The following is a 25760-nucleotide window of genomic DNA, read 5'->3' on the forward strand; positions in this document are numbered from 1 at the left end:
CTTATTATTAACACTCAGCACTGTTCTCGATGTACCAACCAATGCAATTATATGAAAATGAAAAAGATCTAAATATTTAAAGAAGGAAAATTATTATTTGCAAATTAGGTTAATTTTTACCTCAAAGACACAAAAAATTTACCTGAAAAACTACCACAGTGAGGTAATTTAGTCGAGTGCTGGATACAAAATTATTATGTAGAAATTTAATATTAAATTAATTGGATGGCCAACTGGAGACAGAAGACTCTGCTTCTATCCAAAGACCAACTAAATACAGAGATTTTTTTTAAAAAGGAGTAACACCTGGGTGGCTCAGTCGATTGAGCTTCTAACTCTTGATCTCAGTTCAGGTCTTGATCTTATGGTCATGAGTTCAAGCCCCGTTTTGGGCTCTGCATTGGGTGTGGACCCAAAGAATTAAAAACAAAAAAAAGACAAACCTACACAGATGAGAACAGGGGAAAATTCACCAGTATCAAAAATGTTAGAAGAGGAGGAAGGCAAACTGGTGTGGATGTTCCTCAAAAAATTAAAGACCAAATTACCCTGTGACCCAGCAATAGCACTACTAGGAATTTATCCAAAGGATACAGGAGTGCTGACTCACAGGGGCACATGTACCCCAATGTTTATAGCAGTGCTATCAACAATAGCCAAAGTATGGAAAGAGCCCACATGTCCATCAGTTGATGAATGGATAAAGATGATACGGTGTGTGTGCGTGTTTGGTATATGTGTATGTATGTATAAATATATATACATATATACATAGTAAATGGAATGGAATACTACGTGGCAATGAGAAAGAACACTATCTTGCCATTTACAAAGTAGATGAAACCAGAGGGTATTATGATGAGTGATGTAAGTCAGAGAAAGACAGATACCATGTTTTCACTCATATGTGGAAGTTGAGAAACTTAACAGAAGACCATGGGGGAAGGGAAAGAAAAATAAAATATATATGTATACACACACATATAGTTACAGAGGGGGAAGCAAATCATAAGAGGCTTTTAAATACAGAGAACAAATGGAGGGTGGAAGGGATTGGAGGGCCAGGGAAAATGGGTGATGGGCACAGAGGAGGGCACTTGTTGGGATGAGCACTGAGTGTTTTATGTAAGTGATGAATCATAGGAATCTACTGCTGAAGCCAAGAGCACACAGTATACACTGTCTGTTAGCTACCCTGACAATAAATTGTATTTAAAAATATATAAAATATACAGACAACATAAATGTATAATAAAAAATGTTAGAAGAAGAAAACCAGAAGAGCATGGATCCATCATGATTGAATGCCTCAAAAAGTAAAATTCTACACACCTATAGAGAAAGTTTTGAAATGACTAGATTCTAAGTAAAGTTAGGGGCACCTGGGTGGCTCTCAGTTGGTTAAGCGTCCGACTTTGGCTCAGGTCATGATCTCGTGATTCGTGGGTTTGAGCTCCACATCGGGCTCTGTGCTAACAGCTAAGAGCCTGAAGCCTGTCTTCAGATTCTGTGTCTCCCCCTCTCTTTGACTCTCCCCTGCTAATGCTGTCTCTCTCTCTCTCAAAAATAAACAATAAAAAACATTAAGTATTTAAAAAAAAAACAAGTAAAGTTAAACTTGTAATTAATAGTTACATGTCATAAGGTAAAAGAGTATCCTGATCACCACAAAATTTCCAGAGGAACAAAGCAATAGGTCCTCTTAAATATGATGTGAAAAATAAATCAAGATAGGTATGAACAAGATGGCAGAGTGGGAAGTTCTAGGTATAGGTCCCTCCACCCACGTAACCACTGAGCTGGACAGAGTGACTGGAACCAATTATAGATCTCTGGAACCCCTGTGAACACTCCTAATCACCAGGGGAGTGCTTGAGGAAGAAAATGCTGATCATTCATAAGTGAGCAAAATGCATGAACCGGCAACTATCTCCCATTTTTCAACCCAACTTGGCTATGGGGTTAGCATCCTGCATTCCTGGAGAGCAGTTGAGGAACGTCTGAAAAATCTGGGGCTGTGATTGGGGTGGTCTGGAGCAGATCTTCTCCTGGTTTCAGTCCTATGGGCAGAAGCAGCTTTCCCAAAAACATCTATCAGATTTAATGAGATATGACCCTTTATTCTGTTTTTCTTTTCATCCAGATACTTAAGGAAATTTTTGTCTGGTAACTAGTTCACCATAGGAATAATGGAACAGAAACTTCAATGACCACCACAACAAGAAATTATACATTCTGTAAAAAAGTTGCTTAGAAAAAGTAAAAAACAAATAGCTCCATCCCTCAACAAGTAAAAATCGGCAATCTGTAAAGACTGGGAGAATCTGATATCCAGAGTTACATATAATGTACTCAGAATGTTATAAAACATACAAAGAAACAGAAAAGTATGTCCAATTCACAGTAATAAAAAAAATTTTGACAGAAACCAGCCCTGAAAAATCCCAAATATTGGAAAAACTAGTCAGACATTAAATCAACTATCTGACATAAGCTCAATGAGCTAAAGGAAAGCATGACAGAGAATGAAAGGAAATCAGAAAACAATGCATAATCACATTAAAAATACAAATAGATACAAATTATAAAAAGTAACCAAATAAAAATTATGAAAATGAAAAATACAGTAACAAGTGAAAAATTCACTAGAGAAGATCAATAGATTTTTAAGAGGCAGAACAATCAGTAAACTGGAAGACAGAATAATTGAAACTATCAAATTTGAGGAGCAGGGGGGAAAGGAAAAGAAAAATGAATAGAACCTAAAAGATCTACAAAACATTATCAAACATACCCACATATGTATCATAAAGAGAACAAAAGAGACAGGAAAAAATATTTGAAGAAATAATGGTGTAAAACGCCCCAAATGTTGGATGATACATATTCAACAAGCTCAACAAACTGCAAATCAGATAAACTGAAAAATATCCACAAAACACATAATAATCAAATTATGGGCCCCAAAGATACAGAATTTTGAGAAGTAACTCATCATGTGCAACAAATGCCAAATAATATTTAGATTATCAGCTTCTCATCCGAAACCACGGAAGCCAGACGCTAATGGAATGACATATTTAAAATGATCAGCAATTAAAAATGTCAACTAAGAATTCTATATCCTACAAAAAAAACTCTCCAAAATTAAGGAGAAATTAAGACATTTCTAGGTAAACAAAAGCAGAAGGAGTTTACTACCTGCATGAAATGCTATCCTTTAGGCAATAATAAAAACACACTACAGAATAAACTGAAGCCGTAAGAAATAAAGAGTGTAAGTGAAATTACCTATATAAATCAATAGAAAGCCAATATTACTATACTTTTAGTTTATACCTATTTTTCCTATAATTTACAAAACAAATAAAACACAAACACAACAAACATGGAATGCAGTGACAGCAGTGCTCAGCAGAAAACTTACAGCTATTAACACCTACATTTAAAAATATCTGAAATCAATAATGTTTACACATTAAGAAATCAGAAACCGCAATCTAAACCCAATTCTAGAAGAATGCAACAAAGATTAGTGCATAATTAGAGGAAAAAAATAGAAATCAACAAACTGAAAAGGTGGTTCTTTGAAAAAAATTAACAAATATTTAGCTAGACTAAGAAACAAAAAATCTCAAATTATTAAAATCAGAAATGAAAACAGAACATCACTACTGAGAAACAATATTATGAGAGCACAATTTGTATACCAACAAATCAGATTACCAAGATAAAAAGGCTAAATTCCTAGATATACACAAACTACCAAAGCTGACCCTAAGAAGAAATACGAAATCTAAGGGCAGATGGCTGGCTTAGTTGGTAGTCTCTTGATCTCCAAATTGTGAGTTCAAGCCCCACTGGGGATAGAGATTAGATTGGATAAGATAAACATAAAACCTAAATAGAGCCATAAGCAAGGAGATTAAATCAGTCCTCAAACATCTCCAAAGAAATGCCTAGGAACAGATGGCTTCATTGATAAATTCTATGAAATATTTAAAGGATTAACATTGATCCCTCTCAAATTCTTCCCCAAAATACTGAAGGGGAGAACATTTCCAAACTTATTCTACAAGGCCAGCATTACTCTGATATCAAATCCAGACAAAGACATTACAAGAAAACTATAAGCCAATACTCCTTATGAATACAGATGAAAAATCCCCAATAAAACAGTAGCAAATCAAAATCAGAAACATTTAAAAAATTATACATCATGATTATGTAGGATTTATCCCACAATTCAACTTAAGAAAATCAAAATAATATACCATATTAATACACAGAAAGGGGGGAGGGGATACATGATCATCTCAATTGAGGCAAAAAAGTTTTTTGATAAAACACAACTTGTTTTCACAATAGAAATAATGAACAATGAAGAGAAGGAACCATAGCTGACATCACACTCCATGATAAAAGATGAAATGCGTTTCCTCTTAGAACACACAGATGCCAGGGCATCTGCATGGCTCAGTCAGTTAAAATTCTGACTTTGGCTCAGGTCACCATCTCTTTCTTAGTCCATGAGTTTGAGCCCCACGTCAGGCTCTGCTCTGTGCTGCCAGCTCTGAGCCTGAAGCCTGCTTCATATGCTATGTCTCCCTCTTTCTAGCCCCTCTGTTGCTCACTCGCTCTCACTCTCTCTCAAAAATAAAACACATTAAAAAAAAAAAAAAGAAAACACACAGATGCCCACTTTCATCATTTTAATTCAACATAGTATAGGAAGTTCTGGTGAGAGCAATCAAGCAAGAAATAAAAGTCATGCAAACAGAAAAAGCAAAACGTAAAATCCTTTCTGCAGATGACATGATCTTTTATTTAGAAAACACACGCAAAGTTTCAGAATACAAAATCATGTTGCATTAAAAAATCAGTTGCATTTCTACACACTAACAATGAACAACCCAAAAAGGAAATGAAGAAAACAATTCCATTTACAGTAACATCAAAAAGAATAAAATACACAGAAATAAATTTAACCAAGGAGGTTGAAAGACTTGTATTATGAAAACTACAAAACAATGCTGAAAGAAAATTAAAGACACAAATAAATGGAAAGATATACCATGTTCATGGATTAGAAGATTAGCATGAAGAGGACAATATTACACCTAAAGCAATCTACAAATTTAATGCAATCCTTATCAAAACTGAAATGTTTTCTGCAGAGTGTCATCCTAAAAATCCATGTAGGTCTCAAGGGACAAGAATCTTGAAAAAGAACAAAATGAAAAGAGTTTCACACTTTCAGATTTCAAAACTTATTACAAAGCTAACTACAGTACATTAAAACAGCTTGGTACTGACATAAAGACAAATATATAGGCCAATGAAGTAGAATAGAAAGCCTAGAAAGAAATCTCCAGATAGTTGGTCAAATGAATTCACAAGAATGCCAAGATCATTCAATGATAAAGGTCATTTCAAGTAAAGAAAAAAGTGCAACAGGACCCTTACACCATATATGAAAATTAACTCAAAATGAATCAAAGACCTATATTTAAAGAACTAAAACTATAGAACTCTTAAGAGAAAAGCTTCATGACTTTGGATTTGTCAATGATTTCCTGAATACAAAACATCAAACACACAGGCAATAAAAGAAAAACTAGATAAATTGGACATCATCAAAATTAAAAATGTTATGCTGAAAGGCAAATGCTGACAATCAAGAATACTCTACCTAGTAAAGTTTTCCATTAGGACTGAAGATAAAGAATTTTCCAAACAAAAAACTGATGGAGGTCATCTTTATCTGACCTTACAAGACATGTTAAACAAAATTCTCATTCTAAAACAAAAGTACACTAATAATAAAAGGAAAACATATGAAAAGTATAAAACTCTGGGGAACCTGGGTAGCTCAGTCAAATAAGGATACAACTCTTGATTTTGGCTCACGTCATGATCTCACAGTTCATGGGTTTGAGTCTAACATCAGGCTCTGCCCTGGGCACAGAACCTGCTTGGGATCCATTCTCTCTCTTTCTATCTGCCCCTCCTCTACTGGTGATCGCTCCCTCTTTCAAAATAAATAACCTTAAAAAATAAAAAGTATAAAATTCACTAGTAAAACTGAAAACAATTTAGAACTTCTATGCAAAAAATGCTAAGGAAAGTATTTGCAAATCATATATCTGATAAGACATTTATATCTAGAATATATAAAGAATTCATACAACTCAACAACAAAAACAATTTAAAAATGGGCCTAAGACTTAAGTAGATACTTGGGCACCTGGGTGGCTCAGTCAGTTAAGTGTCTGACTCTTGGTTTCAGCTTAGGTCATCTCACGGTTCATGAGTTCAAGCCCCACATCAGGCTCCCCGCTGACAGCACAGAGCCTGCCTAGGAATCTCTCTCGGTCTCTCTCTGCCCCTCATCTACTCTGTCTCTTAAAATAAATAAACTTTTTAAAAAATTAAAATGTTAAAAAAAAAAGACTTAAGTAGATACCTAAGAAAATAAACCAAAATAAAAGATACACAAATAACCAATAAGCATATGAAAAGATGCTCAACTTTATTAATTAGAGAAATGAAAATCAAACCAGAAGACATCACCTCACTTCCATAAGAATGGTGGCTATCAAAACAAACAAAAAGTAACAACTGTTAGTGAGGAGCAACTGATTGGTTGGTTGGCTGGTTGGTTGGCTGGCTGAAGAACTGTGATGCCCTGTGTACTGACGGTTGAAATAGGAGCAGCAGCTATAGAAAACAGTATAAAGGTTACTTAAAAAATTAAAAATTAAATAACTTTAATGATTAAATAACTGTATGACACCACAATCTCAATTCTGGGTACATATCTAAAAGAAACGAAAGCAGGATCTCCAAGAGATATTTGCACATTTACAGCCATGGCAGCACTATTCACAAATAGGCAGGAGGTAGCAACCAAATGTCCATGGGCAGATGAAGAGCTAAGTAAAATGTGGTCTATACACATACAATGGAGTAATAGTCATAATAAAAAAGGAAAACCTATTATGTGCTACAACATGGATGAATTATGAGGATATTATACAAAGTGAAAAAAGACAAAATTCTGCATGATCACACTTACTTCATGAAGTATCTAAACAAATCAAATTCATACAAATGCAAAGTAGGACGACGGTTGCCAGGGCTTAGGAAAGAAGTAGACAGGGAATTGTTTAATGGGTACAGAGTATTAGTTTTTCAAGATGAAAAAGTTCAGGGGATCTACTGTATGATAATGTGAATTACTTAACACTACTGAGATGTACACTTAAAAATGGTTAAGATAGGGGCGCCTGGATGGCTCAGTTGGCTGGTTCGAGCCCCGCATTGGGCTCTATGCTGACAGCTAGCTCAGAGCCTGGAGCCTGCTTCGGATTCTGTGTCTCCCTCGCTCTCTGCCCCTCCCCCACTCACTTTCTGTCTCTGTCTCTCAAAATAAAATAAAGACCAAAAAAAACCTTTAAAAAATGGTTAAGATAGTAAATTTTATGTTTTATACAATTTAAAATTAAAAATTAGGGAAAAAAGCAAAATGATAACCACAGCAATTCACAGCAATTAGAATGGAGTTCTTTTTTATAGATAAATAATAACAAGGTAAAAATGCACAAAAATTGGAACACTTCTGAAAAAAAATTAGACAGTTTTGCATTGCTGGTCAGAGCCATGTAAAATGGTGTACAGCCACTGTGGAGAACAGTTTGGGGGATCCTCAAAAAGCCATACGGAGAATTAACACATGATCAGTCAATTCCACTTCCTATATATACCAAAAAGAAATGAAATCTGAGACTCATAGATGCCTGTAAAGTAATGTTCACACCAGCATTATTCACAATGGCCAAAAGCTGGGAACTGCCCGAAAGTCTGTCAACAAATGAATGGACAAACAAATGTACAGATAATGGAATATTATTCAGCCCTAAAAAAGAAGTCAGATACATGTTACAAAACAGAAAACCTTGAAACCTTGAAAACACTATGATAAATAAACTAATTTGACACAAAAAGGCAAATATTTTACAGTTCTACTTATCTGAGGTGCCTACTAATAAGACAAAAAGAAGAGAGGTCACCAGGAGCTAAGAGAAAGGAGTACTGGGTATTAGTGTTTAAAGAGCACAGGATTTCTGTTTGGGATGATGAAAAAGTTGGATAGAATAATGGTGATCTTTGCAAAACATTAGTGAATATACTTAATGCCACTGAACAGTATACTTAATAGAAAAAAATGATAAATTTTATATTACTGTATTTTATCAGACATTTATGTGGGGGCGGAATACCACAATGATGACCTACTTGCAACTCATATCCTAAAAAAGGTCCTATAGTCAATAAGATAAAACCAACAACCAAAGAAAATAAAGGGCAAAAAAAAAAAAAAAAAAGAACGGTTCACTAGAAAAGGAAATACAATAGCTCTTAAATATATGAAATATTTATAAGATGCAGATTTAAATTCTAAAGGGAAACCACTTTTTGCTTACACTGACAAAGATCAAAGCATTCCTCAATTACCCTACAAGTCAGCAACTATGTATTTATCAAAAAACATACAAAAATATTAACTTAAAGCCATACATGCACCCCGATGTTTAAATAGCAACATTATCTACAATAGCCAAATGACAAAAACAGCCCCAGTGTCTATTGACTGACAAATGGATAAAGAAGCTGTGGCGTGTGTATGCATATATATGTATATATATTTGTAAACACACACACACACACACACACACACATACACACACAATGGAATATTGCTCAGAAATAAAAAAGAATGAAACCTTGGCATTTGCAAGGACATGAATGAAACTAGGGAGTATTATGCTGAGAGAAATAAGTCAGACAAAGACAAATACCATATGATTTCATTCATATGTTGAATTTAAGAAACAAGACAAAGGGTAAAAAAAAGAGAGAAAGAGACAGACAGAGAAAGAGAGAGAAACGCAAACCAAGAAACAGACTCTTAACTATAGAGAACTAATGGTTCTCAGAAGGGAGGTGGATGGGAGGGCGGGTCAAGTAGGTGATGGGGATTAAGGGGTGCATGTGCAGTAGTGAGCACCAGGTGTTGTATGGTAGTATTGAATCACTGTATTTTACACCTGAAACTAATATTACACTGTATGTTGACTGGAAATTTAAAAACAAAAATTAAGAGGGGTGCCTGGGTGGCTCAGTCGGTTGAGTGTCCGACTCCTGATTTCAGCTCAGGCTGTGATCTCACGGTCATGGGATCAGCACAGTTAGTGTCTATTCTCTCTCTCTCTTTCCCTTCTTTCTGCCACTCCCCCACTCACGTGTGCATGCAATCTTTCTCAAAATTAACATATTTAAATAAAAGCTTAAGAAAAACAAAGGTTTAACAGTACAGGAAGAGCCTCATACCATAAATCAGTGTAAACCAGCATAACTTCTATGGAGGGCACCTCAAAAAATATTTTTACCAAGCAATTTCACTTCTAAGCACCCTTCCTACAGATATATTATCTCCTTTTTAAAAACCAAAACATAGAGGTGCCTGGGTGGCTCAGTTGGTTAAGTGTCCAACTTCAGCTCAGGTCTCATGATTCATGGGTTCGAGCCCTGCATCGGGCTCTGTGCTGAATGCTTGCTCAGAGCCTAGAGCCTGCTTCGGATTCTGGGTCTCCTTCTTTCTCTGTCCCCGCCCCACTCATGCTCTGCCTCACTCTGTCTCTCAAGAATAAATAAATGTAAAAAATAAATTTTTTTAACGAAAAACAAAACATAGAAGGATATTTGTTGAAAAGTAAAAAGATTGAAACACTCTAAATTTCTCTCAAAAGACTGATAAATTGAATGATGAAAAAGACAATACAATATTTTGCAGTCCTGCACACAGGCAGCTCTAAAAATGTCCTTACATACTAATATGGAACAACCTCTCATATAAATTAAGTGCAAACCAGATACAGAATAATGGATAAACACAACACCATACACACACAGAGAGGCATATACACACATATGCATATGTTATCTCTAGAAAAATATCTAAGAGAAGGAGAACGGTGGTTTACTTCTAGGGAAGAGAACTGTGCCAATGGGTTGGAGAAGAGGCATGTCTTCCTTCTCACTGTTTATCCTTTCTACTTTTTGAATTTGGTACCATTTCCATATACATGTGGAACTGATTAGGGCTTCACTGAATTTAAACATTAATTTAGAGAGAGAAAAATTAATATGTTGACATTATTGAAGACTTCTCATTCAGACATATGCATGCCTTTCCATTCTGGTTATCTTTTATGTCCTATGGTATTATTTTATAAGTTCCTTCATAAAAACCTTGCATATTCATTATAGTTATTCTATCTTGCAATACTGACATGGACTTTTTCCCATTACCTTATAAAATGTTTATATAGCGGGGGAAAAAAACCCGCAATAAGATGTAGAAATGTACAAGATAAAAATATACATACTATATTTACATATATATTTTAACAGATATAACAAAGAATTGATATCCATACTTTAAAAAGAACAAATTAAACTAACAAAATTATTTAATAATACCCGATGTTCACAAGAATGTGGAGAAATTAGTAGAAATGCACTCAATACAGTGGGGTCCAGTGGAAGACAATCTGGCTGTTACCTATTAAAATATATGTATGCATGTACTCTGACTCAGCAATTACTATTCTCACATCTACCATCAGAATTTCCCCTAGCAAAAACATACATGTATCCAGAGAAACTACTACACGTATATTCTCTGTAATGTCCATCAATAGAATGTCTAAACTGTGTTATTAAATCCACCACATGAAACATCACACAACAGCTAAGAGGTAGATCTTTATGTACTAACTCAAAGATATCCATAACATACCACTAAGTGAAAAGAGAAAGTTGCAGGAAGATACGTATAGTATACATGTTTTTAAAATGCACACACAAAATTACTATATAATTCTTATGGGTACATATTAGTATGTGCACTGAAGAGTATTTAGAATAATAAACACTAAATTGGTAATACTACTACTACTAATCTCCAGGGAAGTGAAGAGAGGGGCCAAGAGACCACTGACTCATGACTTACCTGATGGATTATAATACCCTCATGACGCTTACAATACAGCCACAAGTTTTTTCAACAGATCTTCATCAGTTATCTAAAATGATGCTACAGTGGTTTTAGAAACTGATAAAAATAATTTAGTATACTAAAGTCCACTGAAGAATTATGATAGAGCCTAAACAAAAATCCCTTTGATCTAATAAATGAATAAATCAATTACTTATTTGGGTTATCTCTAGGGCACAGAATTTCTAGGCATATGGAATAATTTATTTCCCATAGGACCACAATATAACTGCAAAATATTTTCAAGTAATTTTAATTTTCTTTGGGGATTTCACCCATTCCCTTGATTTTAAATATTACCAATACCCAAGTCTCCTTAATTTATGTCAATCACAAAGTTTCAAAGCCCAAAACTGTCTACTTCCTACATCTAGTTCACCACCTCCTCCAGTCGTTGCCAGCTATGTGTCTAGCTACTCACACCAGGAATCTGGAGGTCATTCTTAATTTTTTTCCACCACTTCCAGTCATGTCATCCCCAAATCCTATCCTACTTCCAAAATAAATATGAAACTGTCCATTTTTCTTTTCAAATTTTTATTTAAATTCTAGGGGGTTTTATTTATTTCAAGAAATGTCCACTTTAATTCATCTCTTCTGATACCTCTCTAGTCCTAAAAATATGCCATTATTTTGATACTGGATTACTGACATTATCTACCACATTCCCCAGAATACCCAAAGATCCTTTTAAAAATTAAACCAGATAACACCAATTGCTTCTTACGTGGCTTTCCAGTGTACTTGAGACAACCTAAGATTTTCCCCAACCTATAACATTCTTGCCTGATTTTTTAAAAAATTTTTTACAATGTTTATTTTTGAAAGAAAGGGACACTGAGTGTGAGCCGAGGAGCAGCAGAGATGGAGACAGAATCTGAAGCAGTCTCCAGGCTCTGAACTGTCAGCACAGAGCCAAATGCAGGCTTGAACCCAGAAACTGTGAGATCATTACTTGACCCAAAGTCAGACATCTAACTGACTGAGCCACTGACGTGCCCCAATTTCTGCCTGATTTGATCCCTGCCTACAGGCTACGCTCAATTTTGGCACTGTTCTTCCCCACTTTGATCACTAACGTTCTGCTAAACTAAGCTTTCTTTTAGTTTGTGGAAGAGCCCAAGATCCTCCTTGGCTCAAGGGGCCCTTTTCACACAATATTCCTGTCTGAAACAGTCTTTCCTGAACATCTTCCAGGCACTGTTTATTTATTTTTTTGAGAGGCAGAGAGAGACAATGTGAGCAGGGGAGGGTTAGACAGAGAGGGAGATACAGAATCTGAAGCAGGCTCCAGGCTCTGAGCTAGCTGTCAGCACAGAGCCTGACACAGGGCTCGAATCCACGAGCCGTGAGATCACGGTTCCGAAGTCGGACGCTTAACCAACTAAGCCACCCAGGTGCCCCAGTCTAGGAACCGTTCAAATGTCACTTTCTAATATCCTGAGGCAAGAGAAACAAAACCAGAAATAAACTACTGAGGGGCACCCACCTGGATCAGTTGGTTGAGTATACAACTCTTGATCTCAGGGTCATGAATTCAAGCCCCACATTGGGCCTCGATCTTACTTTAAAAATAAATAAATAAAATAAATGAACTGTTGAGGCTTTATCAAAATAAAAGGGATCTCAATAGCAAAGGAAACAATTAACAAAACTAAAAGTAACCTATGGAATTGGAGAAGGTATTTTGCAAAGGACATATCTGAAAGGTTTAGTATCCAAAATATATAAATAACTTATACAATAAGTTATATGTATAACTTATTGTATAAGTTATATAACTTAAATAACTCAACACCCCCAAAACTGAATAACCCAATGGGCAAAAGACATGAGAAGATGTTTCTCCAAAGAAGTCATACAGATGGCCAACAGACATGTAAAAAGCTGCTGAACATCACTTACCAGGGAAATGCAAAACAAAACTACAGTGAGATACCACCTCACACCTATCCGAATAGCTAGAATCAACAACGCAAGAAATAGCAGGTGTTAGTGAGGATGTGGGAAAATGGGAACCCTCTTGCACTATTGGTGGGAATGCAAACTGGTGCAGCCACTCTGGAAAACAGTGTGGAAGTTCCTCAAAAAGTTAAAACTAGAACTACCTATGATCCAGCATTCACACTACTAGGTATTTACCCCAAAAATACAAAAATACTAATTCAAAAGCATATATGCACCCAATGTTTACAGCAGCATTATCTATAATAGCCAAATTATAGAAATAGCCCAAGTGTCCATGACAAATGGATAAAGAAGTTGTGGCGCACGTGCACACGCTCGCGCGCGCGCACTCTCTCTCCCTCTCTCTCTCTCTCTCTCTCTCTCTCTCTCTCTCTCAGTGGAGTATTACTCAGCCATAAAAAAGAATGAATTCTGGAGTATTATGCTGAGGGAAATAAGTCAGTCAGAGACAGACAAATACCTTATGATTTCACTCACATGTGGAATTTAAGAAACAAAACAAATGCACAAAAGGTAAAAAAGAGAGACAAACTAAGAAAAGATTCTTTACTATAGAGGACAAACTGATGGTCACTCAAAGGGAGGTGGGGGGAGGGGAATGGATGAACTAGGTGATGGGGATTAAGGAGGGCGCCTGTTGTGATGAGCACTGGGTGTTGTGTGTTAAGTGATGAATCATTAGGTTCTACACCTAAAACTAGTATTACACTGTATGTTAACTGACTGGAATTTATATAAAAACTTTAATGAATAGAAGTAAATGTCATTCCCTCAAGATCTTTTTCTGTCAAACACTTCATTGGCCCAGCAGCTCCAGTCTAAATAAGTTCTCCCTTATTATTCTCATTATCACACACATTTCCTCCACTACAGTTACCCAATTTGTAATTTTATGCTTTTTTTTTCAGTTTTTTTACTTTATTTAGTTTGAGAAAGACACAAGTATGGAAGGGGCAGAGAGACTGAGAGAGAGAGAATCCCAAGCAGGCTCTGTACTGTCCGCACACAGCCTGGAAACCTACGCTTGAACTCACAAACCATCAGATCATAGCCTGAGAAAAAATAAAACCAGCTGAGTGAACCCAGGCACCCCTGTAATTCTGTTTGTCATCTGTATCATGTATGTTCCATGAGGGCAAAGACCTATGTTCTTACTGTCTATTACTGCATCCTCTGTACTTAACATACTCCCTGGCCAAAATTTATTGAATATTTTTCTCTAATAAAGGGAGATAGCAAATAACTTTTCTGGGTTGTTCTTTGTTTTTTCTGCTATCCCCTATTGCCTCCCCACAACTGAATTCTAACTCCACCTCTCTCCTCCCTTCCTGTGGTCCAAAGCACAATCATTTCACCGTTGAGCTTCAGTTTACCCATTACAGAACAGGAAATTAAAATAATGTCCTCAAAAGATGAAAAAACAAAATCTCTACCCAGTCTTTGATTATGACTTTTTACTACTTCCATATTCAACCTACATTATTGGTGATATGGCTAATCATAGACCCTAATAAACTCTATTCTTCTTTAGCCCTCATCCAAAGAAGCTAAATAAACCCAAACTTCCATCGCTAAACAGAAGTTAAAATCTACAAGTAAATTTCAACTACATATGTTAACTTGGAAACATTCATTTATTCTTAAAACATCTGGTATTCCTAATCTATGATCTAATGTAATCACTCTTTGTTTCCCAGTGTTTTTTTTTAAACATGATTGTGAAGAGGGCTTTAAAAAGAATATACCTTCTTTACATGAATTCAAAAGTGCCATGATTAAGACGAATATTACTTAAAAAAAAAATGGAGGGAGAGGCACCTGGGTAACTCAGTTGAGCGTCTAACTCTTGACCTCAGGGTAGTGAGTTCAAGCCCCACGCTGGGCGCTAGCTGGGCACGGAGCCTACTTTAAAAAAAAGTAAAAGACTCATCTAACCTAAAGAAACGATAACTGCATCAATAAGCAAATGAGATCACAGATTCAAAAAAGCTTCAGGTACTAAGAATCTATTTCTCCAATACAGATTATTACTAAATAAAAACCTATTCCCTGTGTTTTTTAAGACTCAAAACTCAAGAAGATTTTTACTAGCATTCTCTTTTGGAGACATGTTCTCCAGAGGTTCATTGATTGGTCTTAAAATGAACATCTTTTTATATAAAAAGAACATGGAGTATATCAAAGAAAATCTATGTTCTCTCTCCCATAGTAGACAAATTACAGAAAGTAAATATACAATCCTACCTATTCTTTATAATTCAATGTAGTTTTTTTTTTAATATTTATTTTTGGGTGCACACACGCAGAGAAGGGGCAGGTAGGGGAACAGAGAATCTTACACTAACAGGCTGACACTAGTGAGCCCGATGTGGGGATCAAACTCACAAACCACAAAGACCATGACCTGAGTCAATGTCAGACACTAACTGAGCCACCCAGGCGCCTCAGTTTGTTTTTTAAACCATCTAATAAATTAGTGAAGAAGCTCTGAAGCAAAGGCAGTCTTATTTCAGTTAATACTTTTTCTTCAGCCCCTTCATGACTTGAGTTGTCTCTGAATTCTTTCTCACACCTAATATAAGACTAATAACAACTACCAATTTTAAAAGACATACCTGGTACCATACTACCTTAAAAAAATCTGTCATAATAGACATCTTAAATATATTATTATTATTATACCATTTTGCAGATGAGTAAACCATCTGGTGTAATCAGGGAGCTTTCCTATGGTATACTGCAACTGTTAGGGTTCGTGCCTAAGTCCACATACCTTTCACTATACATCATCCTTCAATTACAAATACCTTTCACTATACATCATCCTTCAATTACAAAGACCTGAGACTTACGAACTATTCTAATATACCAAGCACTAGAATTCAAGCAGTAACCAACTGAAGACTTTTGCAACCTAAGGATAGGGAAGGAATTACAAGAATGTCAGAATTGTATAGAAAATGTCAATTAATGATAACAGTATACATGCAAAATATTAGTATGCTGAACAGGGAGAAAAATTATAGGAATACATTTAAAAATATAAATATCTCATATAAAAATGGGATTAGGAAGAACTTCCATTTTCTCTATCACATATTTTTTAGTACTTGAAGATTTTGGCATGTTTTGTTTTTATTTACTTATTTATCTTTAGGGTTTATTTATTTGAGAGACAAGGCACAAAGAGGGGAGGGGCAGAGAGAGAGGGAGACGGACTGAAGCAGGGTCCAGGTTCTGAGATGTCAGCACAAACACATGAACTGAGAGATCAAGACCGGAGCAGAAATCGGGCACTTAACTGACTGAGCCACCCAGGTGCCCCTAAGGCATGTTTTATTTTTATAACCAAAATATTAAAAACTGTCCTTTATGGGGGCACTTGGGTGGCTCAGTCAGTTGAGCGACCAACTCTTAATTTTGGCTCAGGTCATGATCCCAGGATCATGGGATCCTCCCCACTGGGCATGGAGCCTGCTTGGGATTCTCTCCCTCTCTCCCTCTGCCCCTCTTCCCTACTCATGCTCTCTCTCTCTCTCTCTAAAATAAAATAAAAATAAATAAAAAAGAATTGTCCTTTCTGACATGCATGTAACTATTCATGTCTGTATATTTTCTTTTTTTTTAATATAATACAATTTATTTTTTTAACATATGCAATTATTTTCCATTTACAATACAGTAGTTACAATTACACTCCAAACAGAAAAGCAAAGTAAAAAATCAAAACCCCAACTTCTATTTCATGTAATTAGACTGTCTGTATATTTTCTATTATGCACCATCATTTATATTCATTCATTTACATGACTATCTCCTCAAAATGAAGAGAGAACCTACCTAAAAATCACATAAAACATTTCCCAATTGCTTTCTTTTTAAGGGTTTTAAAGCTTAGTTCCTATTTTGTTTCACATGCCAAAAAGAATCACTCAAATTTTTCTGAAGTAAGAGATGTGATCAGACTGGGCTTTATGAAAAATTAATCTGGCTGTAGACTGGAATAAGGAATAGGATGAAAGTTGCCTTGTAAATATAAATCCCTATTATCTAACAAAATGGACTATGGTCAACATACAAAACAAGAGCGAGCTGAGTGCTTTAGGATATAAGGACACTTAAAGATCTCAACATTTGAGAGTCTAGTGAGGATAAGTGAAGGAGACGGTCAGAAATAGAAGACCATGTTAGTTCATAGACCGAGAAATCAAGAATTTCAAGGAATATTAAATTCCAAATGCTACATGATTAAGACAAAAATGAAGCACTTAAGGATTTGACAATTAAATCACTAGTGACTTCAAAAAATGAAGCACTTAAGGATTTGACAATTAAATCACTAGTGACTTCAAAAAAAAAAAAGATGTGTAGAGTGTTGTAAGTGAAATTTCTTTTGAAAAGTATGGGAAGATGAAGCAGAAGGTATGCAAAAGATTCTGCAGAGATTCTGAAGGGTAGAGCACTGTAGCATTCTTAGAGACTAACAAAGGGACAGGCAGAGAGAAGTCAGTGAAGAGAAAGAGAATTCCTTCCCTCTAGTATCAAATGAGCATTCAGTGAGTTTATTGGCAAGAAATTCATATTTGGTCCATTCAGACTGATTATAGATCTTAGCTAGTCACATACTCTACGTTATTTCTAATTTCTTATAATGATCACAGAAAAGTAGGCATTATACTCCTCAATTAACAGATGAGCAGACCAAGCCTCTTAGGTTAAGTAACTTACCAGAGATCACAAACTAGTAAATAAATGGTAGAGCAAAATTGGTTTTAACAGTTTTATCGGTATAATTTGCATATGGTAAAAATTTATTCATTTTAAGTGAAAACTTTTAGTAAATTTATTTACTTATGCAGTCATCAAAACAATCCAGTTTAAGAAAACTTTCCCTCATAAGCCACGGTAGATCTGAACCCAAATCTCTGTCTCCAAACTCATGTCACACTGCAAATCCCCTAGTAACATCAAGTAACAAAAATAAATACTTTAGGTAGAAAAAAACTCTAAAATTAAGTCCTAATTCCCCTTCCTTGTGAGGCCCTAACATACCAGTAGAACCACACCCACATTCCATGATCTCAGCAAATTAAAAAGTTTACTAAAATTTGGAGATGCCTCGTACAAGTACAACAAAAAAAGTACAGACTAGGTGGCATTTTTTTTCTAAATGCAAGAAGGGTTAGAAATCCAGAAGACAAATGAACACTTAAATCCAAGAGGAAGAAGGATGAAGACAGCTGGGCAAGGACATAAGGATGGAAAATGTGATATCCAAATGAAGAAAAGAAAGCATCCCGGAAGTCAGGAGTTAGGGTCATGGAAGACAAAGACACACCAGAACAAAAGCTTCTCTTTGATAGGCAACATAAAACTGGAATGAAATGACTTCCCAGACAGGAGTTTAAACTTAAGAAAGCACAATATTAGAGACTCAAAAATAAAAACAAAGTGAGAAAACAGGCATAATAATTAAAGTTGTAAAGTTAAAACTAGATTAATTTTATAGTAATGATTTTATAAAACTGAAAGAAAAAATTTTCATTACATAAGAAACAAAACCACAAACATGTAAGAATTCAAATGGGGCCCCTGGGTGGCTCAGTTGGTTAAGCGGCCGACTTCAGCTCAGGTCATGATCTCATGGTTTGTGAGTTCGAGCCCTGCGTCGGGCTCTGTGCTGACAGCTCAGAGCCTGGAGCCTGCTTCAGATTCTATGTCTCCTTCTTTCTCTGCCCTTCCCCTGCTCGTGCTCTTTCTCTCTCTCAAAAATAAATAAACATTAAAAAATAAAAAATAAAAAAAGAATTTAGATACCATGTGAGGGCCAGAAATATTTAAAATAAACTGAAATAATCAAAATATAACTATAGAGGTGTCTGGGTGGCTCAGTCAGTTGAGTGTCTGACTTCGGCTCAGGTCATGATCTCACAGTCTGTGGGTTCGTGCTCTGTGTCGGCCTCTGTGCTGACAGCTCAGAGCCTGGAGCCTGCTTCAGATTCTGTGTCTCCCTCTCGCTCTGCCCCTCCCTCCCTCCCTCTCCCTCTCTCAAATAAACACATAAAAGTTTTTTTTAAAAAGTAACAGTAAAGGTGCACCTAGGTGGCTCAGTTAGTTAAGCATCTGACTCTTGGTTTCACCCCAGGTCATGATCTCCCGGTTAAGGAGTTCAGGCCCTATGTCAGGTTCTGAGCTGCCAGTGCAGAGCCTGCCTAGGATTCTGTCTCTCCCTTTCCCTGCCCCTCTTTATAGAGAGAGAGAAAGAGAGAGAGAGAGAGAGAGAGAGAGAGAGAGAATATGATAATATATAATACTAAGAGATTTAAAACAAAAGGACAAAATAAAAATTTCATTTTTTAATGTTTATTTTTTGAGAAAGAGAGAGGGAACAAGGCCAGGGAGGGGAAGAAAGAGGGAGAGAGAAATCCCAAACAGGCTCCATGCTGCCAGCACAGAGCCTGATGCAGGGTTGGATCCCATGAACCATGAGATCATGACCTGAGCCAAAACCAAGAGTCAGACGCTTAACCGACTGAGCCCCCCAGGTACCCCTCAAAATTTTATTTAAACTAAATTTTCACTTCTACTCTAACATTTCTTCAGTTCTATGGAACTGAAAACATAATTTACTAATCTGATCATCACTGGCCTAACCAAAAACTTACAAATTCCAAATCAGAGTCCTAGAATTAGAAGTCTAGATGAAATGCTCTTCCAAGCACTGAGGCAGAGAAAGGGCTGTCCAACTATGAACAGAACATATTTTTATGATTATTTGATATGCAGTAAATGTTATAATACACAATTTTTTGAATAAATGATTTCTACAGTGCCCTGATTGCCCTGAACTATTCTCAGTCTGGTCCAGCCAGCTCAATAAGCCAAAAACTGCCACTCTTCCGAGTCAAAAGACATGCTTCTTAGAAATAAATGATTATAAATCTGTTACGGTATTACAAAAAATAAGTCTCTGTAATATCTTTTGGTTACAGAACCATAATATCAGTTCCAAATTCTTATAACACTAAATCCAGACACTATGTCTATCTAGATGACTATAGCAAAAGTAATATTCGCATGGCACTTCCACAGTGTAAAAAACCTGAAGAATGTGTCTCACTCTGTCACATTACGGGAACTTTCTTCTGTCTGAAGTAAGCACCACAATCTTACTTAAAATAGCCATTTAAGTATTTTTTAATCCAACTTAAATGTATAGTTAGGAAGAAATAAGTTTACTGTAAGAATTCTCAATGAGGTTGCAACAATTCTACTTCTAGGAAATTATAATTACCCTTAAATTACAATTTAGTATTAATTTTAAATATCAGAATCATATATAATAACTTAAGAAGAAAAGGTTTTAAAACATTTTAAAAATTAAGAACAAATTGACATATAACACTTTATTAGTTTAGGTGTATTTTTTAAACTTTTAATTAAAAATTTTTTTCATTATTTATTTTGAAGGAGAGAGAGAGAAAGAAAGACAAAGCATGAGCAGGGGAGGGCAGGCAGAGAGAGCGAGAGAGCAAGAGAGAGAGAGACAGACAGAATCTGAAGCAGGCTCAACAGTGCTGACAGCTCAGAGCCTGATGCAGGGCTCAAACCCACAAACCACAAGATAATGACCGGAGCTGAAGTTGGATGCTTAACCCACTGAGCCACCTAGGCACCCCTTAACCTTTAAATTTTAAATTTGACCTCTGAATTCACTAGAAACACCAGAGGGGGGAAAAAAATCAGAGAACCCTCTGGAGAAAAAAAAAGACCTGACATTTGGCAGTCTATTGATATTAAAAGTGGTTAAAATTCGCTAAGAAGAATGCCACTCCTTCAAAAAGGATAAGCAAAAACTAGGTAACATGATATTGAAACACATATTCAAGTTTCTTCTTAAACCAGAGCTATGAAATATTTATTACCTACTTATCCTAATATCCAAAGTTTCCTCTTAAATCATTTCTTTTATAAATATCAATACTTACAAGACACTAATCAAATCAGTAAAAATAAAACTCCAATGGTCATATCCTTCTTTCAAATTAAGGACATTGAATTTTTCTTAAATTCTATTACTTCTAACTTTCAATGTACTACTATGAAGTCAAAAATAAAATAGAACTAAGAACAAATCCCAAACTAATCATGTGACCAAGGGATTTTGCAAACCTCTCTACACATCAATTTTTTTTAATGTTTTATTTATTTTGAAACAGAGAAAGAAAGAGAGAGAGAGAGAGAGAGAGAGAGAGAGAGAGAGAGAGAGCGCGCGCACGCGCGCGCGGGCGCGTACATGAGAGGGGGAGGGGCAGAGAGAGAGGGAGACACAGAATCCGAAGCAGGCTCCAGGCTCTGAGCTGTTAGCACAGAGCCGATGTGGGGCTCAAACCCACAAACATGAGATCATGACCTGAGCCAAAGTCAGACACTTAAAGGACTGAGCCACCCAGGCGCCCCTCTACACATCAATTTTTAACTCGACAATAGAGTTCTCCTTTGGTTTATGAAATTTTTTTCTGCAGCTCCAAAGTGTTAAATAAAACTTGAAGCAAAAAATTAACAGATCTTAAAATATGCAATAAAACAATAGATAAGCTCAAAATGTGTTGCAATCCAAATTTTATCACATTTTAAGATGACCAATTTATCTTGTTTAGGTGTAATTTTTAGAAACAAGTATGTGTGTTTGGTACTAGCCCTCATAATCTCCTTCCCATTTCTATTTTAATAACAAACCTACGATTACAAATTGAGTTGTTTAAAAAAATGTTCAAGTCCAACTATGTAAAACAATTTTGTTGCCAAATCAAATAAACTACAGTTGTTACCCAGGATTCCCTACCTCAAACGCATTAATTTATCCAACAGCAATTTTTCTCACAGACAACTTTATAGATCTTACATATTAGCTGTGCATAAGAACTTTTAGATTTAAATAGTTCAAAACTCTTGTTCAGTCTAAAATCCCAATTCTAGGGGTGCCTGGGTGGCTCAGTTGAGCATCTGACTTCGGCTCAGGTCATGATCTCACAGTTTTTGAGTTCCAGTCCCATTGTCAGGCTCTATGCTAACCGCTCAGAGCCTGGAGCCTGCTTCAGATTCTGCGTTCCTGCTCCACTGGCACGTGAGCTCATGCTCTCTCTCTTTCAAAAATAAATAAACATTAAAAAAAAATTTTATCCCTATTATATGCTCTCACAGGAATAGAAGAAAATTAACCAATTGAAATTTGAAAATGAGAAATGTAGAGTCAAAGTAATCTCTATGCTTACTTGTTTCCTAATTTAAAATGCCACACACAAAATACTATTTGAGAATCCACTGGACTCACCTAGGAAAATACAGGCAAACTGAATATGCCTCTTCTTAAAATGAACATTATTCAATATAATTGTACATTAGTGTTACTGTTAATGGGGCAGGCACAGACACTAATGCCTAGAAGACAAATAATATAAAATTTCTGATTATCTACCTTTCGACAACAAAGAGAGTTCCAGTATTTCATATATATTCTTTCCATTACAGTAAAATCATCTGATTTTAAGGCTTTGTCTCAAATGCAAAGAAGGGCAAAATAGAATAATCTTTAATAACACTGTTATACAAATATGGCACATTAAGCTCCAGAGCCACACAAAACTCTGAAACATTCATATGTCAGTATCTGCGTGATATCTGAGTGAAACAGGGCTGTCTCACAATATGAGGTACAAAGGTCTGGCCCATGAAATTATATCACAAGGAAAAGTAGAGACCATCTTGTAACTTTCTTCCAAGTGTTTAAAAAGGCAGGCAGGCGAATGAGAACACACACTGTTAAGGATTCTCTAAAGAAAGATGCCAGAAGTATGCAAAGTGTCTTTAACTGCCAAAACACTTTGTAAGTACACATAAAAGCACCTAACTCACATTAAGTGCCTAATAGTGAGTGTGCTAAAGAACTTATTTAGCCAAGGCCAATTAAAAAATCATGTTATCTTCATCTTACTGTCTGGCATATTAAAGCACCATTAGTTAAGTGGTTTTTAAGCAAAAGAATTTTAAATTCTGAACTAAATCATTAAGCAAAACAAAGACCACATTCTGGTATTATCAAAAAAGAACTATGGCCTTCATTACATCATGTACAATGCGTTGACATTACAGATAGTCCAGATTACACATTTTACATGTCCTGCTCCCCCAAAGGTCTATTAAATATAGCAAATTACCAACCTTCCCCACATCAACATCACAACTGAGAACAAAGGGAAAAAAATATGACAGTTAAATCTTTCATGAAACTATGTGAGGATAAAATAAGCATTGCCCTATAGCATTGCACACTCACTATCTATGTGAAAGATCTGATCCTTGATCCACTATATGTGAATGACCTAATACCTGAAAAGACCTTTAAACTCATGAGACAAGTTATACACATTTAAGTTGCAATATTTAGGAAACAATTACAGACTCTAAACTGTATACAGACATATTGAAAAAAAGAACATATTACTCCTAACTCAAGTAGACAGTTTTCAAACAAGACAGTAAATAATCAAATTGGTAACTGCAGTTCTAGTACTTTTTAAAAAGATAGTAACATTCAAACATTTGCTATTTGTTTACACACTCTTCTCTAGGAAAAGAACAGAAGCTGAGAGAATTCTAACCTTGGCTTTTTCAGTGATTCAATTTCTAAATGTGTAGAACAAGAATATTAAGTACTTTAAAACAGGACAATATAGTAGCTAAACTTGGGCACTGTACTCAAACTGCCTGTTCTATACTAGTACTACTTCTACCTGGGTTTCTTCCTATGTCTCTGTCTCCTCCTCTACAAATTAGGAATAAAAACAGTACTTATATCACTCGTCTCTCACAGTGTCACACTATCAAGAGAGGACCTCATTTTGTGAGGATTAAATTAAGTGCATATTAGAAATCAGTTCGGATATGTGTTAATAATTATAGAACATAAGTAAGAGGTACACAAAGGTTCAGCATACTATCCTCACTCATAAATTTTAAAATTTCCATAATAAAATTTCTTAAACTTAGAATTAGCTGCCATATAATAAGGGTTCAACATGTGCTATTTTTATTACTCTGCAGGATACTTTCTAAGATTAAAGGAAATAATACATGAAAGTGCCTTGCATTGTGTCTAGAATGTTGTGTATTAAAATATACAGTAACATCAGCACTCAGCAAATATTTATCCTCAATTAACTATCTTTGGAACCATTTGGGACTCAGTATCTAAGCATAAGCTACTGTATTTGTGACTCACGTCTGACAGAGACATCTACAAGTTACACTAGCAACTGTCCATGATAATGTGTCCAGAGCTCAGGAAATAGTGTGTCCAGACACCTAGCTTCATTGACACTTTGTAACTAATTTCAACTGACAGAAATTTTGACTGGCTATTTATTTTACTGTCTAGCATATTACAAGACCGTGTCTTAAAACCAACAAATTACAAGCTTTAATCAGTAACTCAGGTGACACATTCAGGAATGACTCAAGTAAAGACTAAGAGATTCCCTGGAGCAGTCAGTGGACTAGTCATCAGCACCCCAGCTTGTGAACCAGCAGCATGAACTGGGGCACAAGAGTGGGCTTCATCCTCTCTACCAACTCATGAGCCCTAAGAGTCAAAACGTGTCTTTTAAATGAGAGACAAAAAGTTAAACGACTCTAGTTTTCCAATCACTACAATCAAGGGCCCGTGGTAAAGGAAGAAACAGTGTTAAAGATGGTTGCAAGCACAGCATCCAACACGTAAGAACGTCAATTCCCACTTCGGAACTCTAGAGGGCGCCAGAAATATGCCCTCGTTCGCACCACCCCTCCTCCCGGGTAACGTGAGCAGCTGCAGGAGCTCGTCGTCTGGTTGCTGAGGTTGGTATTGCAGCAGCGGGAGAGATGTCTGCAGCGGTGAAAACAGCAGCGCCCACTCCCAGCTGCCTCACCAGCCATTACCCAGGCTTCACCCCGGGGGCAGCTGCCACCCACGGAAAAGCTCCTCCCCCTCAAAACAACGGGGACAGACAGACCAGTCCCGTGGCTAACCCCGACAACGTCCTCTAAGCAACAAATTAAGAGGCGAAGGACTCACAATGGAGGTGTTTTCCTCACTTTCTGCCAAAGATGCACCAGATAGGGTGGAAGGCGATTCCTGGTCCTGAGGTAAAAGGAAAAATGAAAAATGGATCAAGAACATCTAACCAGGTGGAAGAAGCAAGCCCATTACACCAGGAGGAGGCCAAAAAGGGAATAAGAGGTCAAGGAGGTTTGGCCCTTCTATTATTACTCTCCAGCTCGCAACCAACAGTCTCCTCCAACATAAAGTGGAGCAAAACGGCGCACAATATATATCTGGGACCAAATCCTACGTGAAAGGCAAAATCCGGAGGGAGGAGGCTAGAGGGCACCAAGCCTACTACTGGGAAGGGAGGGGGGGGGAAGGGCAAACGTTGCCTCGACGCCAGCAACGGAATTGTACTCCTTCCTAAATTTGCCCACCCAGCGTCATCCCCGTCAATCGGGGCACCAGTTCGGAGGTAAGGGGCGGCTCACGGCACCGCTGGGCTGCTATCCTCCATATTTGCCCCAAGCAGTTGCCCTGGGCCCGAGACTTGCCCCCCCCTGCAGTCGGCGACCGGCAGCGCTGCCT

At 36.5% G+C, this 25760-nt stretch overlaps 1 protein-coding gene across 11 annotated transcripts in view; it reads right to left on the reverse strand.

Annotated features, from left to right (window-relative positions):
* The window catches only part of ZMYM2 (zinc finger MYM-type containing 2), a 105712-nt gene extending 80205 nt beyond the window's left edge, over positions 1-25507 (reverse strand). For 2 of the 11 annotated variants that reach the window (XM_029936998.1, XM_029936997.1), the window contains exon 1: positions 25203-25433. In XM_029936998.1, coding sequence (XP_029792858.1) covers positions 25203-25307 — 105 coding nt within the window. In that variant the 5' untranslated portion in view covers positions 25308-25433. Of the gene's footprint in view, positions 1-25202 lie in introns of all 11 variants that reach the window. The other 9 variants (XM_029937005.1, XM_029937004.1, XM_029936996.1 and 6 more) reach the window with 8 other exon arrangements.
* Positions 25508-25760: the final 253 nt, after the last annotated feature.

This window comes from Suricata suricatta, chromosome 4 (assembly GCF_006229205.1).
Source record: "Suricata suricatta isolate VVHF042 chromosome 4, meerkat_22Aug2017_6uvM2_HiC, whole genome shotgun sequence".
Classification (NCBI taxonomy): Eukaryota; Metazoa; Chordata; class Mammalia; order Carnivora; family Herpestidae; genus Suricata; species Suricata suricatta.